This window comes from Morone saxatilis, unplaced genomic scaffold (assembly GCF_004916995.1).
Source record: "Morone saxatilis isolate NCDOM2014 unplaced genomic scaffold, NCSU_SB_2.0 Contig24, whole genome shotgun sequence".
NCBI classification, from domain to species: domain Eukaryota; kingdom Metazoa; phylum Chordata; class Actinopteri; family Moronidae; genus Morone; species Morone saxatilis.
Window position 1 is genome coordinate 9,541,171 of NW_023339807.1, and position 19,246 is coordinate 9,560,416.

Genomic DNA, 19,246 nt, shown 5'->3' on the forward strand with positions numbered 1-19,246 from the left:
ATTAAAGGTCCAGTGTGTAAGACTTAGTGGCATCCAGCGGTGTAGTTGCTGATCACAACTCCCTTACCAAGAGCCAGTGTTTGGTTTGCCCCTTCTGGGCTGCTGTAGAAACATGGAGGTTCAACATGGCAGACTCCAGGGGAGGCCTTTCCTATATTCAGGTGATTATACATTAATGAAAACATACCTATGATTATGATATTCCATTTCTGCCAATATATCCACACTGGACCTTTAAGTCTTGATATCAATACTGTTGTACTCTTGATCCATAAATTCTTGCACCATGTAGACGGTGACACCTTGACATTCTTGTAGAAATAACACACAAACCCCTTTTGATGGTATCGGTGAGGTATGACAGCCACAACTGCTGTTTCCAATTCAGCTTTTTGTACTCACAGGGATATCTGACCATCAATCATAACAGTTTGGGCTTTGAAAGTGGACTCCTCATCTTTTGCTCTCGTTGGCTCTCTGTCTTTCTCTCGGGCCCTGTGAATACCTCAGGTGCCACTCACTAAACCTTTTTTTCCCCCTTAAGGAACACTCTCATTCGTTCCTTATGTTCCTGATGTTTGGTCTTCCTCTACACTGACTCATGAGAAGGCACATGGCTGTGGTTTGTTACTGAATTCGAGCAAAATTCTGAGGTCAAAGAGGCAATCAAAACCACTTACTTAAACTAAGATCTCCTGGAACACCAGTGTTTGACAGAGTTTCAGATTTGCACCATTCAACAGATACGGTGAATCACTGTGTTTTCACTGCCTCATAAAAGAAACAACCACCAGTTTCCATAGAGCTTCAGTGTTTTGTGGTACATAATGTACAGTGTGTTTTTTAAAAGCAGTAATTACAAAAACATTTTGAAGTCTTTCCAGTCAGCGAAGAAAACATAAATCTATGCAAATGCTGGAACGGCATATCAGATTTAATTTTCAGCAAATATTAAATAGTCGTTTCAGGACCCATGAGATCTGGCAGGTCGGGTATAGGGGGTTGGGTGTTTTCTTTGAAACTCCATACTTTATTTAGGTGACTCCTCTGAGGCGGGCTGTGACTGCTCCAACTTGGTTTCTACTAAAGGGAACTATGTTTTCAAAATAGACGGATTATCTTTGGATTTGTCAGTCAGTCATTAAGTAGCAAAACGAGCGTGACGGAATTTGCCTGCAGATCAGCTGAGAGGGATGGGGGGGACTGATCTCACCTAGATATCAGTTTCATGTTTTCAGATGTGCTCTGTCTGATAGGACATGAATGAAAGACAGGGGTGTCAAGTCACTAAACCCTAAGCGATGGCAAACTTCAAATACATTTATGTATGGCTTCCAAATCAATTTTTGCTGATGTTTTCCCTTTACATGCTGAATAATGACAAAACATATACGTTTGAAGTCAGGCTAAAATTTTCCAAGTGTAGGCCTATAACATGCCAAAACTTCACTTGGGAGGAAAGCCACTGCTAGCTAACACAGCTTTGTAGTAGCCTACTGTTGTTAAATTCACTTGTTTTTTAAATGTTGCAATGCAAGACTCACCTTTCTTATACAAAGCTGAAAGACACGGCGTAGGAAACACATCCTACATCACATTATGAGAGGCAGCCGTCCAACGGTGCTCTGAGCTAAATGCTAACAACAGCACGCTAACATGTTCACGGTGACAGCGTTAGCATGCTGATGTTTAGCAGCTAGATTTCCAGGCTACTGTTTGCATGCTAACCTATGCTAATTAGCACTAAACACAAAGTATAGCTTAGGCTGAGTCTTTTTTAGGCATTAGGTCATAAAACAAAGTACCCTATTAGAAATATCAACATTTTGATCTGATGGTGGCGCTAGATGAATAGTTAAGTTCTTGAGGGGGGGGCGTGAAAGTCTGCGCCCAATTGTTGTTGAGACATTTCACAATAATTATTGTGTGTACCTCACGGTGGAGAAAATTTGACGATCCATCAAATGATAGTTGAGATATTACAGTCACAGGCCGACATTAGGCCTACCGTCTCTAGAGCCAAGCTGGTTTACACAAACAGGAAATATCACACCTCCAATAAAATCTATAAACTTCTATTTCTGTTTTTATTTTAGCGTCTATGGTGTCATACAGTGTACCGCATTAGAGTTCCCTTACCATATTTAGCACAGTAAGAACATATGTGGTAATGTTCTCATGGCCGTGGTTGTCCATCATCTTCCTGTCCACCACCACTAGCATCTCCACATTGAGCTTCTGGTTGCCCTCGTTCTTCATGAGCACGGCTCTTTTGTTCCTGGGAACGAACTTGTACTCATCTGGAAGGATAAAGACATCCCCTTCTGGAGGTTTGGGCATGTCTGAATAAAACAGGATAGAGGAAAAAGGGAGTGAAAATGCAATATGTAATGCCTGTTTTGAAAAAAAAAGGAACAACTATTGAACAAACTGAATTAAATTGAAGCACACTGTGGCTGCAGAGTCAACATGATTATTGTACCGTATAGTAGGTTGTGATTGATGAAAGAAAAAGAAACGGACATATAATGGCAATTAAATAGCAGTTATGACGTCCATAAAAAAAAATATACAAGCCTTCCTTCCCACAGCTGATTATACTATATGTTGCACAATATTTGAAATTGACCTATAGCCACTAGACTTTGCCTGCGACTGTTAACCAGCGATTCTGGCATGTAGCTGACAACCATTCTGGATGATTAACTATACTCTTACTTTCATGACCTGATGTCATGGATAAACTGCAAACTGAGCTTTTTTTCTGTTGTTGACTCTGGCAGTCTCAGTGTTATGCTACCATTAAGTAAAGTGTGAAACTACAGTATGTGGTTGCACACTTTACTTTCTCTTTCTCCATGTGCAACAGTTGTATGAAAGCTTTGAAATCAGTGTTAATAGGGGTCATTTTGAATGGTGCCCAAAATTGTGTGTCATAGATAAGATAAGCTTTTTTTTCACTATAGGGAAACTATAAAAATAACATAAATTGCAATAATAAATTCACAATATGAACTTATTGTGAAAACTTATCAGCACTTTGTTAAGTAAACATGTGACTCACACACACTTAATCTTGCCCAGCTTTGCCTTGTTTTTAGCTCTCCATTAGAAGCTAGGCTGCCTTTGGTAAAAAATGTGTCACATCCATACCATACTGTCGATACATATTCACTTCTACATGACACAAGGTCAGTAGTACAGTCAAAGCAAAGCCTAAAACTACTTTATCTTGTGACATTATCCCCTCAAATCTTCACTTCTATGTTTTCAGGTTATCAAAGCTTTCACCCATCAGTGCCTGGCAGCGATAAACTATAAAGGCTAGAAGGTTTGCTTGTTTAGGCAGACAGCAGGTGAGCGACCAAAGTGCCTTTTTTTGACTAAAACATGGCACAGGTGTTCAGTGAAGTCATCCAATGGGAATGTAAACATCAGTGTGTTTTCACAAGGGACAGACAGCTGGGGTTCTGCAGGGTAATGGCGGTGGTACCAGTCCAATCCCTGCCTCCTCTCTTTCCAATGACCCCCTTGACACCGGCGATGTTAACTGATCTTGTGGTAATTTCTTGAGAGCAAACATTTGTCATAGTGTAACATGAATGTTAAACATTTCCCTTAACCTTTCACTGGTCATGTCACTAATGTCACCAAAAACGTCAACATAAATTGAGATAATAATCTTCAGAGGAAATATTTTCCATCACATAAAAATATAAATTAAAACCTCCTTTGAAAATGTCCTAACCTCCAGATCATTTTCCAAGAAATTTACCAAACATGTCAATTTGATATTGTGTTCAAAGGTTACAACATCTTCTCAGTTAAACATTGACTGATAAGTCAAAAATGCAGCTGCAGGAATGGATGTATAAACTACTCTTTTGTTAAGTCAGTAAAAACACACGTTATTTTCTCTCTTTAACACAACAGGAGCTAATGATGTGTTAAAATGGTAGCATAGGATGTTTGTGTCTGCTTAATGATACCCCATGTGATGTTCTTACTACACAAGTACTGTAAGCATCTTGCAGAACGTAATGACTCATGGTAATATTGGCATTGAATAACGTTGATATGTGAACTTATTAATGGTGGTGTCTGTGTTCCCCTTACACCAACCAACCACAACACTGGGGGGCTGACTCCTAGAGTTAACTGGAAATGTCAACAAATAGAATTATTATCATGTGTCAATCTTTTTTTCTTTTCTGGTGTGGTAATTCCTAAAATGTGGCTTAACTTCTTTGAGTTCAAACCAGTAATTTAGTTACATCTGGAACTTTAAGAATATAATAGTGTCTAAAATATGCAATGTCATAGGTATGTCTAGGTGGGAACATTCTTATTTAAGTGTCAAATGTTCAGAACAAAATATGCTAAGTAAAAAAATATCCAAAAGCAAATTTCCCTTACGTGGGAGAAAAGAGGTGAGTAAGCCTCATTATAAAATATTATTGGGTTGTTGAAGTATTTCAAAAGACATCTTGTATCAACAAGAAAAATGTGTGAGTCTGTCAGTCTACAGTCTGTTTCCCTGTTACTTATATATATATATATATGTATATATACATATAATAAACATATCTCATGAAGAGAACTGGACTATACTAATAATGCTTCATGCTACATGTGGATTAGAATGAGAAATTGCCCTTACATACATTTCTTCCTTCTCCCGCAGAAGTGTTGCCTCTGTTTCTCTCCATGCCTGTAGTCATTGTCATGGCGATGACTGTTGTGGTGATGGCCATCGGCATGATGTTCCATATGGTCGCCGTTGCCATGGTGATAACCATGTATGTCACTTTGCTCTTTTTGCAGGCCCCTGTGTTGATCTTCATTAAACGTGTTGTAGGTGGAGTCCGTATGTGAGTTTATGGATCTCTTTGTGACAAAGTGTCGTTGTGGTTTGTGATGAGTGGAATCTGAAGATCTCTTCTGAAGCACCCGAGGGTCATTACCGCTCTGCTCTGTCCGAGAGTCCCTCTTGCTCTTGTAGAGGATGTGTGGCTGGTGACTGAAGGGGGCTGTAAAGTTCTCTCTCTGAGCGAGGCTGCGGGACACAGGTCTCAGGAAGTAGTCTGCATCCTGTGTTCTGATCAAACCTGACTAGAGGCAAAACAAAAAAGTCCCATTAGCTTTACAGCATTATCTCTTCAACTAAGCCAAACGGGGACAAAGAAATATATGTACAATTTTAGGTCCACAAATATACAGTATTTACCAAAACTTTGTATTGACTTAAATCTTTACACATACTTGTCCTGCCTTTATTCAAATAGCTACACCTGTGCCATAACATATTTAAAAAAGACCTGTAGAGTATATATTTTTCTCAAAAAATAGCCTAAAGGGCTGCTGTCAAACAAAACAATAACCTACGACTATTTAGCTTCCCAATCTGTCTCTGTCAGCAGTTGGTCAAAATTTGACTCTTGGGTCATGGCGAACCTAACCCTCCCCTAAACCTCTGTGCAGCGCAATTACTGGCAGTGTTTCTTCGTGTTCAACATCTGTTTTGCTGTTCAGGGTCAGACGTTATCTCAGCAAAATCTAAATAAGACTCAGTCAGATAGAACGGGTTTCAAACAAAAGGGCCCGTGTGAGAATGAAAGGAGGTGGCATCTCTCTTGTAAACAATGTATACGCTCACAGTTCTAGAGGTTTTAGACATTCCTCACTTACTTAGACGCATTAGAAATCTAGCAAAAATATAATATGTAACAAACCCTTTTTAAAAGTACATTCTTAGAACATTTCTCACTCTTTGAAACTGCTGTTTTTGGAGGGCCACACTTTAAGTACCAGTGCCTTATGCATTACATTTTAGGAGAGAAGTTTTGGGAAAGCCCATAATAAATCTCTGAAGGTTCAACACAGGTTTTCTTAGTTTGACCTTATTCTCTCTCTCTATCTCAGCCTGTCTCTGTCTCTTTTTCATATTCCCTTTTCAATAAACTTCTATCAACACAGCTGATTCAGACACTTGGAGATTACTTTCCTTTGCTCTCTGCCTCTCTCTTTGTCTCTCCCAGTCTCTTCAAACACGAACCACATCTGTGTTGACAGTCAACTGGCATGAAGTAGTGTTTGGCCTGTAACTGTTCTTGGCAGAAACAGTGGTTTCCCTAAAATACGTTTAATTGACTCAGGTTTTTTTTCACTAAGTAGAGTGTGAGGTCCTTCATCACTGCAGCCAACCCGCTGGCTGACAGGAACAGACTGACACAGTGGCAGTGGTGTGGCTGGCCCAGGGTGAGTGTGTATGACAGTCTCAGCACAGTACAAGGCGGATATGCATATGTGGGACAACAAAGGTTTAGGGCTGAAGCTGGGAAGACAGATAAACATCTGCAACCGAATGTTTCCTTGTTTAAATGTGTGCAGATATGTGCCTATCTGTGTGTGTGTGTATTCAAGTGTCCCTTGTTGCAATTCTTGTGGTGATGTGTTTGATGTTGCTATAATTTTTCTTACTATAGATTTCCCCATTTCATCATCACTCACTAACCCAGGCCTCTCCACGCCAGCCTATCAACCACAGATCAGGAAACCAGTGGAAAAAGTCCTTGGAAAATACTGTGACTGTATTAAGCACTGAATTTAAAAATTATCAAATCTGAGAATACAAGCCAACATAGATTTCTGAGCTGTGACCGCAATGACTGTACATTTTACAGCTTTCATCACGCAGTGCGGCTAAAGAAAGTGATCATGCATTTATGTCGAATTTGTGCATTATTGGTTCTACAGCAACCAAACTGGCATAGTCACTTAAATGTTATAAAAATATGAATGCTCACACTTTGCATAGTCTAACAACAAAAGAGAGAACATAGAGAAAATGTAAAAAATAGGGCTTGTTGAACTCCCATGGTTAACTTTTATGCCTTTACCGCAAGCCAGTGGAGAGCAGTGGTTGTTTACAGGTGTTGCTGTGTCAGATAATGATCATTTCCTAGTGAACAGTAACTGGTGTTTGACAGACAAAAACTAACCACAAACACTGATGCAAAAATACATTTGGAGACATATTTACAGCCGGAAACACACTTTTTGGCCCAGTACTTATTGAGATGATTATAATCTTTTAGGCCCTTTAAAAAACAAACAAAAAAACAATGGATACCTTATAATGAAGTCCCCATGTCTCAGACATGTCTCATATTTTGCTACATCAGCAACTCGCCAGCACTGTCATTTCTATTGCTCTATGTGAACACCCCAGAAAAGCACAGCTGTGGTTTTCCTCGCCATTCGTGACAATTTTGCACTAACTATTAATGACGGACCCTGATATATACACTCCAGTTTTCTTTGGGGAATAAGAAAGCAGAGGGTGGGGGATCAATTATTTAGAAAAAAAGAAAGAAAGAAGAAAGAGGCTTGCTAAAGCATTACCACCTTCCTCTGTACTGCAGCTTGCCTGCCAACGGTCAAGAAATAATCCTTGCCGGGAACCACAGCCAGGATAGTTGGTTTACAATCACATGTGACAACCGGTGCGTGATCCTGTCATCCGCATGGCACCCGCCCCAGTGCTGTGTAATCACAGGCGATTGTCATAATTTGGTTCCAAGTCACGGTGAGGCCTCTGACCTGAACTGCGTTGCTGTCAACCTTGAAAATTTCTCATGCTAAATACGTTTTCTATCTGGGTGGGTGGTTTTAGAGGAGGGGTTAGCATTGGGGCATTAGTGTGGAGCTCAGGCAGCTATTCAAGGAAAATTGGTGCCATGTGATAGTTAACACAAAGGTTTTTGGTGATTTAGTATCTTGATCCTAGTTATAGAGAGCTGACGCTTTTGGAGGAGGGGAATAAAAGGAAATTGTCGTTTTTATGTTGTTTTTTGTCATCAGGAGTTATTTTTGGTCAGCTCACTCCAATGGCAGTAAAAGGAGATGAGACAGAGGAAATCCATGATGGAAACATACAATCATAGGGCTTGCACCTGCAGCCTGTGGACTTGACTGTTTAGTTAGGAGTTGTTTGAGAAACTGCCATGTTCTGATATATATTAAAGAGTAGTCTGGAGTTGACAGGGTCATCTGGCTGATATTCCGTCTTAAGAAGAATTGTGTATTTACTGTGAAGATATGAACAGAGCTGGATTACTTACACTGAGCTTATTTTGAACCCCACTGCCAACTCCAACTAACTCATAAAGTAAGACATTTCCAAAAATGACTTTGCTTTCACTGTTGTTTATATCTGCATACAACACTATTCAGGACAGTATGCAGATAAGTATGCATGCATGCAACAAACAATTCAGTAAAATCATGCAGAGGTAGTAATTCAAAAAATGATGCAACCTTAGCCAAAGCCTTTTTAATAAGTCACTTTGAAGCATGTCAACAAGCATGAACATCATGATAGCTATGACTGCATTTCATGGTGACAGTGTTCACTGTCTGATGGCCACTTCTGTCTCTCCCCTTTCAGTGCATGCACATGTTATATTCTACAGTTTCTATATTCAGTCTGGTCTGTCTTTTCTGGTCTGTCTTTGGTGCTGAAGTTTTGAGGCTGTTTTGGTTGTCATATCAAGTGCAAGCTTCACTGGCTCTTTTATACTGTGCATCAAAATGTATTGTCTGGTATGTTACACAATTATTGCCAGATAGGGTCCTGGAGATCTTAAGGGGTCTGATTCCAGGGATCCTTAGCAAAACAAGGGATTTATGGAGATCAATGTGTATGATTATTTTCAACCACATACTGTCAACGCTCCCTACATTCTGTAGGAATTTACTGTATTTAGTGAAACCTAAGTGTGGTAGATCATCGATTCTATACTGAATACTAAACTTTAAAATATGTTTATAACAACCCATATCTTCTCAAATTTTGGTTCCTTATTAAATTTCAAATGATTATTTTCCATAATCTCATGATTTCTGTAAATTATGGATGAGCTACTGGTATGGCTTTTGTTTGAGGCTCAATCATAACAAGAAGCATGAGTCACTCTCCACACATCCTCTAGTTTCTGTTTCATCTACGTCACACTGACTGGATGGACTGTTTCTCCTCAAGACAGATCAATGCCCCTTTTTGTTTAATGAATACTGTCTTTGTGTTTTTTGTCCTGTGTTTAAGATATTTAATCCAGATGTAGATGTTGTATTATTTAACAGGATGCAACTTTTTCTATCTAGTGCGCAGAATAAGCTTTTATGTGTAGTACAGAAAACCATATGTGATAGCAGTGCACTGTATGTACAGTGAATTGAAAAGGTTTCTGTCTTAAACAAAGCAACATGCATCCTCTTTGTCTTCCCAAACCTAACAACCAACATACCTCATAGATAATCTTTGTATGATATCTTTAGTCTGCAAACTCTGCACATTCTTTAAACTCAAGCTGGGCCCTATATAAATTAACACGCATCTGCTACTTCTTCAGAGTATGTGTGTATGCAAGTCACTATGTTAGGAGATTAGGTCAGCTACTGCCTCTCCTAAATAGCCAAAGTCATCAGATTACAAACTGTGCTCTGTGCTCTCTAGGTGCAAATAGCAGTCATAAAATGCTGAAACACTACTTGGGAGGGCGCAAACAGCTGGACTCTTTGGAGTCAGACACATCCAGACAAGCAGTGACAGGAATGGAGGGGTGGGGGGCGGGAAAGAACTGTAGGAAAACGGAACTAAGGGGGGAAGCAGTCAGTGCATTATAAGGTGCACCTGACTGTGTGCAGTATATGGTTCTCCCTTTCGTTCTGTCTACCTCTTTTTAAATTGCTGCCCATAATGGAGACCAAAAGAGACTTACTGCCATAATAACTTAGAGTTTGAATGTATTACTTAGATTTTTGGTCCAAGCTTACTTTTTTATTTCAGTCTAATTATGAGAAGGATGACTGAGAGTTTAATACAGTAAATAGAATAATCATGAGATTTTCTTATTAATCCCCCTTATTTATACATTGCGCCTAAAAACAAAACAAACACAATTTCAGTAAAAAAAGAAAAAAAGGAAAGAAAAGTGGGGATGTTACAAAGCTCTTCTTCAATAGCATTGCAACTACACGATTAAAAACCAAAAACCATTTATTTGACAGACCAAAGTGCTGCCATAACTCTTAATAATGCTGAGTCTGGTTCATGCAAGCTGGTTTCATGATGGCTACATTTCTTGCAGTTGAAGGCAGGAATTCAAACTTTGGCTCAATGTTGACAGGGCTTATTGGAAAACTGGGAATGATACTCTGACATTGCACTTCAGCACTAGGCACAATTTCTTAATCAATTAGCTATTTCACTTCCGGCTGTACCTTAGTCATCTGCTGTCCAGCTGTCTAGAACACACTACACCAACTGGAGATCTATCAATCTGGAAACAACCAATCTTCCAAACTGACTTAATTACAATCTCAGAGACATATGCTAATCTTCGTATGACCAAAACCTTAGCAGATGATAAAACAAGGGGGCTAACAATTAGATGATTTGATTGATGTATGACTGTATGTTCTGAAAATTGATTATTGTACCTTGCCAAGACCACACTGCCTGCTTTCCAAAGCTTCATCACATCAATAGACTATCCTTCTTATATTCTTGGAAATCCCAGAGGTGGGACGAGTGTGCAGCATTCTATTATTAGTACTACTACAAGGCCCAAGGCAAGAAACACACCCGTCCTTTTACAAGAGGAAAACACATGACCTCCAAGTGATTTGTAGTGGGAGGACATTTAACATTTCCCTTTGGTACAAAAGAAATGTGTGCATACAAGTCTGTGTGAAATTAGATTCAAGATACTGGTGTGGCCAATGTGAAGCTCAGGGATAAGAGGCAATAGACAGAAACAAAAGCTAGAAGTGTCCCCTATTAATGTTTATTAGTTTGTAAAGTGATGGATGGTTATGTAATAATTATAGAGGAAATTTTATTTTGACATTAATGGAATCCACAAAAAAAGTCCTAGATGTGGACTAGACATTGACTGACTTTATTCTTAGTTCCCTAATAGCTGGCACTAAGGTAACAGCTACTCTTCTGGGGTTCACACACAACAAAATATAGTACACACAAAACACTGAATCATGCAGGTACCTGTTTCCAGTTTGTGGAGCATGACAGATGCTCTCTAAGTTCACAAAACAATGAATCTATAGCCACTCTAGTGACTCTGTGAGGCTTTTACTTAAGCACAGCAGCAGTTTGAGCTAAATGCTAACTTGAAGTTAGCTGAAGTTGAGATATAATCTTAACCTTGAAAAGCACTAAACACAAAGTACAGCTGAGGCTGATGGGTAATTAGTTATAGCAAAGTATTGGACAAATTGAAAGCTTGACCTGGTGACTGCACTGAATGAAAGGTTTACCAAAAAAAGGATCACTAAAGTCGGTGATCTGACTATCTAGACAATAAATGTATTTACAAACGTTTTGGCCAATCCTGCCTACATGGCTAAAAATCACACAAGATGTCATATACAGGGGAAAACATAAGGATTCATGTTGTCAGAGTGCAATGCCTGCATGGCACTCTACTCACCCCTCAACTCCCTCACTCCCATAAAAGCCAGACTAAAGAGGATTATGCTGCAGCATAAAGTCCACCCAGAGAAGGACCTGCTTTATGATCTCCTCTTCCACATGTGTGTCACTGTGCAGATTTTCAAACCATTTGGCAGGTGAACAGAGTCAGTGGGATTGGCCTGCTTCTTCGATTCCACCAATTACTGCTTGTAAGTATGATATTTTTATGGTTGAACTCCCTACTGTCATCAAAGCAGGACTAACCACTATATGGGCTGCCAGAGGAGGGGAGTTGAAAAGGCAACTTATACATAAGCTTTACAACATAACACTCCTTACAAGGGGGTTTTCAGCACCTCAAAATGCCAAGGAGGGAACAATGATCCTCCTTATAGCCATCATTTCTACATTTCTCTCTCTTTCACTGATCTTTCTTCTATCTTTCTTGTTGCATCCATCAGCCAGCCTAAGAAAACACTAAGAGACAGGCTGTGTAAGTCACTCTAAATCTATTATAAATCCACCATTTACAACAAGGACGACTACAAAGATTTCCATCATTACACCAAATAATCCAAATGAGAACCATTTTAAACTACTAAAGTCATATAGTGTTTACAGCAACCAATGCAATTAAAGCTAATGTATGGCAAACAATGGTGCCAAAGACAAATCATCATTACACTGACTAACTTCTTCTCCTTGATGTATTTGTATGCTGCCATGGTAAACATGGTAGTAAGGTTTTCTACAGAAATGAGCTGTCTATGTGCAATATCTAGGTCAGATTAAATTCTGAAAACATAATTGCCTTATCAAATAAAATGTTTCAGTGACAGAGCAAAAACTGGTGATGAAATGATCTCATAAGCAGTAACATGCTGCAGCTGGAGGCCAGGTGCTCTCAGTGATACAGCTATCGATCTGGGTTGCTCTGGTCAATATTTACATGCCTCCTGCCAAATAGAAATCTGACCAAAGTGCAAGGTCTCCCATGAGCTCTCAGCTGGCCTAGTGAATTTGTTAGCAAGTTTTGACCAGTCATACATAATCTGGAACATCTGGAGCACAAACAAAGCATACTATGTTTATACGAGTGCATGTCACACACATACACAACACATCTTATATTCAATGTTAAAGTCATATTGTGAAAATGTATATTGGGAAAAATATGCAGTTCAGTGCATGATAAGAGATATTTTAGCATTTTTTGGAAAATTATTTTTAATTTTCCCAAGTAGTCTAAATATCGTTGTCTGCTGATATAGCATTGCAGTCCCCTAATTCACATCAGAAAAAGTCACTTTCTCATTGATGCACTGACCCAGTCCATCCTAGCCAGCCTCAGTCGTGAGAACCACGTTTACAGTCTCTGCAACCCTGGACCTTTTGGCTGAATGTTTTATTGGGATCTGGTCTGAAATGCAGACATGCACGCACACACACACACACCCACAAACAACCACACACACAACAAACACACACACCAACACACACACAAACTCTCCTCTCCTCTCCTTCCTCGTCTTTCCTCTTCTCCTGCTCATTGCACCACACACACACACACAGAAGAAGAAGAAGAAGAAGAAGAAGCATCCCTGGAGATTTGCCATTCTCTGTCTGTAGTTTAGGAGGGCAATTCTCAGACATAGCAGAGGTCCTTTACAATGAAAATATAAACAGAAAACCATTAAAGGCAGGCCTGAAATGTATTATGATTAAACACACTGAAAAGCCATGCTGAAGTAAAATGTGGTCATATTAATTTTTAAGGAATTTGTTTGGTTAAACCTGTAAAAAGGCAGCAAATTTGAGTGACTAAATTTAGTTTTCTTTCCTGCTGTGGTCCTTAGATGCAAGCTTATATGACCACGCACTTGAATGCTCTAAAGACTCACTGTCTTTTTTCAAGCTATGAACTGAAAGACTGCACTCACATTTAAGTGTAAATATGTCACATTACATACGCAGTTTCTCTGCGTGCCTACTGCCCAGTTGCCATACTGTGTCTCCAGTGATTGTTGAGTTCTTAATGAGTGTGTGTATGTGAATTCAAGACTGAGAGGATTAGTGTGTACTCATAAAGCCCCTTGTTCTCTAGCCCAGACTGCTAAGAAGGCTAGTATAACACTTTGGGGTCTTACTGGGTGGAGCTGCTCACTTAGGCTTACTTAATGTCATTCTTACAGTAATGTTTCCTTTATATTTATGCAGAAGAGGAGGACCACCAAGGCAAGACTTAAAATTCAGCCAACATTCTCCAACGACAGGGGCACTAATTACAGTTAGCAATATTAGGTTATATCTTATAATAATGAGTTTTATCTGGTCCAAGTTGGATATATATATTGAAAAGAGGTAAAAACAAAACAAAAATTATCCCCCAAACACCACCAGAACAAATTCAGAGCTAGTCTTTGGTTCACACACTTCAACCCAACCAACACAAAAACAACCATGTATTTCTGTTACTAACTGATCATTTCAATGCCAATAAATCTGCTCAGTTTTGGATTTAGACATCCTCTTATTAGCTGTGTAGTTTTTAGTATGTTGTATATCATGCTAATATGAGCATTACTTACAAGTTAGCTTGCTACCCAGTTGTACTCCGCCCTTCCTTATAAGACAATTCACTTCAATTAAATTTTCTATATTTTGCTATTTGCACAAAGTCAGTTCCCTACTCATGGTGCCAGCTGAGATCTGCAAAGATCTAATTGCTTGTGAGTTAAGAACCTTATACATTTCATGAAAAAGGATGTCAGGGTTAAGATATATTAAATATTTTTTTTAAATCTGTGAACAGTACTTCATGTGTTGACCATGAAAGCTGGTCAAACAGTATACTTTGTGCTAAATAAGAAGATGAAATACCACCAAAACATTGTTTTGGCGTGCATGTGTTTTGTGGACTTTCCTGGCTAACTGACCAAACATTCTGTGGTGTTCACAGACTTGACTTTTCCATTCATTAGTTATTCATTAGCTGATTTAGGCAAAAGTGCAATATGCACGGAATGAGCTAAAAACTAATGATGCACAGCAGACTGAAGGAAGAAACTTCTGTGCATTTCTTGCCAATTTAGCCAGTGGGTTTAAGTCAACTAAAGTCAAGTACAAGTCTGACCAGACCAGACAGACAATCCACTCACTTAAGTGCTGTGTGAAAGGAAACTACACAGTAGCATACCAGAAGGACTGCTTGATGACTGTGTACGTGTCAAAGAAAAAGACAGTGCCTTTCATTGTAAAAATGTGGTTTTATCTAGATTTACTGGCTGGCTGTAATCAGATTTTTCTCCTCCTTTGATACTTATTTCCCCTCTCACTCTTCCTTTAGCTCAGTATCTGGTTGGCATTTGTAATTTGTCTAATATTCCAGTATGTCCAGTATTTATGATTTCAGTCATTTACTTTACCCCGCGTCTTTTGCTTTTCTAAACTTTGAGTTGAAATCCCAAATGGGTAATGGACCTCTCTTTGCCTCGGATTCAGCATGACAAGAACACTAATGCTATGTTTATATTATATGGGGTCACAGGATGAGCCTCATTTTCTTACATTTGGCTCCCAGGCTCAATAATTCTTCTCGGTAAGTGAGTGCAATTATAGTACTCACTTGGTAGATCAATGGACATGCTGCCAAAATTAAAACAAAATACAATCCAAAATGCATACTTTTGAATTAACTGACCCTGGAGTCCTAGTCACTGATGCAAATACACACCAACCCAACTCCAACTCCTCTACTCCTTTCCTTTCCTTCTTATCCAACCCGCAACCCGACTCTGTGCATGTTCAGACTCACCATCCCCATGCATGTGGACAGTGCCACAGAGGAGTTAACCCTTGACCTCAGCGAACCCTGGTAAAAGCAGAGGTCGTCCTGGTGGTAGGCCCTCAGGCTCTTGGTGCCATTCTTTCCCAGGACCTGGATGGTGAAGCCAGGTGCAATCAGGTTCTCAGAGGCCTCCCTCAGCTCCATATGGAAGTCCTGCCCCAAGCCACTAAGCCGGAAGTGGACCGTTTCTCTGCTGTCAGTGTTTGATGAACCTGTATCTGGGGTCAAGGATCTGCGTTGCCGTCTGCGCTGGTGGTGGGCCACTTCATGAGAGATGTAAACACCTTGGTGGCTGACTTCATAGGGAGATACAATCTCATATTCTGGATGAGAGATAAAGGAAGGGAAGACGAGAGAAAAATAGGTAATTAGGAGCTTATTGCGTGTTTGCAAACCGTCAAATGCCAAGTGCAACATTCAATATAAATGCAATTACAACAGATATAGAGAGAAATCTGTAGATATATGAAATAAATACAGATATGGGATAAGGAGTCACAGTGGGAGAGATGAGAGCTGCTAGCATCATGGACTATATTTTGTAGAAACTTGCAACTTGGCAAAATAAAACACATTGTCCTTGAGGTCATCGTGGTCAGTCCTTACTAATTTGGTCTGTCAACAGCATTTACTCTGATGTAATGCGTTCTGTGTCAGCTGCTTTCTTGGTGGCCTCACAGACTGGATAACAACTACAACCTTTTTCCTTGCTTTGTAAATTTTCCTTGACCTGCCTCATATACTTTTGCTGGCAGGGTCAAGAAAGAGTTACAAGAAAAGGAAGGGTTTTAGACAATTCCAACACAGACCCTTTAGCGGAGAGTGAATCATGTTTGACCTAGTGTTTTACTACAGTTTTTACTACAGCTCAAGCTGGATAACTGCAGGTCATAAAGGGAGATGGTGGCAGGTCACAGGCCTGGCTGCTTAGATCAGTTAAATGTCTAATGGCACTGTGGCACAGGCTTTACTCCAAAGGCCAAATCAAAAGAGTAGCTGACCCCTTGAGCTGCACTCAAATTGGTTTTCAACAGGAAATCATGACAGTAGACACCGCTCGTGTCCATCCTCTAAGTAAGAATGGGCTGATCTAGAAAAGGCGAGCATCTTATAAGGAATTAAGCATGTGTCATTGTCTTTAATGCTTTGCATACATTGCAGGGCTTTGGAGATCATGCCTCTTGCATGCACACTTTTTTTATAAAATGCTAATTAAAATAGTGAATTAGTTTCTGTTTAACATATCCTGTTAGTAACATTATGTAGAATTTCACAGTAGGTTTTGCTACTGTGGAGGGATCTTGTGGTAATAGAGGGAGCCTGGTACCGCAGGCCATCACACACCTTGAAATATTATGCACTTGATACACTTTGGGTCTATGAGTAACCACCAAGCAAACAAATAAAACTGTGTCATTGTTGGTTTTGTTACAGTGTTGTAATAGCCATTGCAAATGTGTTGAGTCTTTCCATGGGAAACTGATACGTGGTCACTTTATCAGCTTAAAGTGCACAAAAATAACAGCAACCTTGGACTTACAGTCAATGAGAGCCAGTCTCTGTTACTATACAGTAGGACCTGCTTTAGCAAGCCCGAATAATGAGTAAATATAGCACAGAGACAGACATATTTTGGCAGTGGGAGAAACATGCAGGGTGACAGACAGTGTGTCATCACTGGCAGTGTGAATGCCTGAGGTTGAACTTGGCTATTTGGTGCATCTTGAAGCTGACTAACACTAACAGCCCCTACCCACAACATGACATATACTTATTAGTGGATGCATTTATTTAAAGCACCTTGCATTACCACGGCTGCATATGGAAAGCAAACCTCTGACACTTGAAGTGTTACAGCCGGAGCCAGAGAGTTACAGGACTGCAAAGAGCAAACACATTAAGTCTCAAGCCTTTTCTGTGCTCCCCCACACACACACAGTTACACCTAGTCAACTGTGTTTGTTCCGCCCTAACTCAAAAACCAGCTGCAGTGACCCATGACTGACAGTATACAAACAAGAGTCTGCGGGAACAGAGTGCACACACACACACACATATATCTTGTCTGATGGACTGAGACAAGATTCTGCGGTGGGTAGTTTGTTGGTTTAGTGGCTCCTGAGTGCCATTAGTACTGATAAGGGGTCTAACCAATGCATGCCTTGGCTTAAACTTAACAAAAGATTGTGCACATGTGAAACCTCTCCTCACCCACTCTAATATAGCCGTATGAATGTTAAACACATTAACACTAGTTGTTGAAGCACTGGCTGTGAGATGATGTGAAACAGAAGTAAGGGGTTCCCCTCACTTCTGTTTCGGATCATCTCCACATGTGCACCAGAGAGAGGAGTTTTGATGTTTGTTTATTTGTTTACATGTTGGCTTTTCATGGTAACTAAAAAAAAAAGGATCTGAGGGAGAATGCACAGCCAAAGCAGTTGCTGACTCAGCACACCATATGGGGTTAGAGCCACAAAACAAAGAACAGATGAAAGTCTTGTGCATACTGCTTGCACTAATTACAGTATTGACAACGCAGCTATAACAAGCATCAGTGCATCTTTATTGAAGGCTATGGTGACTCCCCAGTTACAAAAAATTCCAAGTCCAATATATAAAGCAGTCATTCTCTTTGAGCTATTCAGCAATTATATTATGTCTCATAGGGATAATTTTCTATAAACTGCTTATTGTTCAAGGGTTCCACAAATCAAATCTTTAAAGTCACTGAAATTGCTCTATTGAAAAAGTAAACTGTCCCTTAATTTGAGCTCTACTGCTGCCTGCAGCAGACACTGATGGCTCTGTGTCAGGGTGCAGGGCGCCCCCCAGCGGTGAAGAGAGGCATCGCAGAGCGCAGGTGAGCGCTGCTTGATGCCGCTTGCCGTTTGAGGGATAGAGTGCTTATTTTTAATCTTATTGTACCAAAAAGCCAGCATGAACCGGCAAATCATAATGCACTCTCCCATACACGAAAAATGTCAACACAGTTGCAGAAATAACTGATCTGAAATCGGCAAGAGCTTTTGTTCAGCACCTAACTCAGCCTACCTGTGTGTTGAGGTAAATTGAGAGATCGGAGCAGGGCCGATGCTTCTTGATGAGATTGAGCTCTGTCAGCACCATTATCCAGAAGCACGCTCTGTAAGGAAGAAAGTGTAGATATGACTTGGTTTGTGTATCCTGCACAATATCACGGGAAATAACACGGGGGCTTTTGTCATTTGAAGTGTTGACAACTTGAGCTCTGCATGCATGTGCGTACAGGCGCGGCAGGGAGAGACAATGCGGGTGACTTACTGTGCTCAGTGTGAAAACGCAAAAGAGATGGAAAAGGAGCCGCGTGCCGTTTCTCCACCCCGCGCCAATCCGCGAGAGAGCCATCTCTGCGGGTCACCGTTTAAAGTTGAAGCCTAAATCACACGGCCACTTTTGCCAGCAGCCAAAAGACCTTCAGTAAAGCAGTCCGACAGCAGCAGCAGTTGTGCAGCACTTGCGGTGAATGAAGACTCAACGAGTTTCAGATGCAGGCTTCTTCTTCACTTGGGCCACTTTGGTTTCCATTTATTTCCCAGCGCAGTATCCCGACGCGACACATCGCTTGAACTCAAGTCCTCTCTCCCGGCAACTCATTTTCCTTTTTTCCACTCAGACAATCCGACCACTATTCAACGTTGCTCTCTCTCTCTCTACACAGTGACCCCCGCGGATCATTTTGACTCCCACTGAAATCATGTGATTGTCTTAAATAGGCTGCGTCTTGTCTTGGCAATAGCAAGACTTCTATGAGAGTCGCACTGAGTCCGAATCCGTCTCCCCCGGGAGCCTGCGGAGAACAAGGTTGCTGAGGACTGTGTGTGTTTTGAGGAGGGGTGTGGGTTGTGGCGGCGGCGGTGGGG

General features: G+C 40.4%; 1 protein-coding gene across 1 annotated transcript in view; it reads right to left on the bottom strand.

The window, feature by feature from the left end:
* The window catches only part of LOC118335340 (A disintegrin and metalloproteinase with thrombospondin motifs 16), a 50,060-nt gene extending 31,028 nt beyond the window's left edge, over positions 1-19,032 (bottom strand). The window contains 6 exon segments of the mRNA XM_035671577.1: positions 1,994-2,013; positions 2,114-2,342; positions 4,665-5,112; positions 15,312-15,667; positions 18,399-18,489; positions 18,648-19,032. Of these exon segments, the coding sequence (XP_035527470.1) occupies positions 1,994-2,013; positions 2,114-2,342; positions 4,665-5,112; positions 15,312-15,667; positions 18,399-18,489; positions 18,648-18,731 (1,228 nt within the window). The 5' untranslated portion in view covers positions 18,732-19,032.
* Between the last annotated feature and the right edge of the window lie 214 nt (positions 19,033-19,246).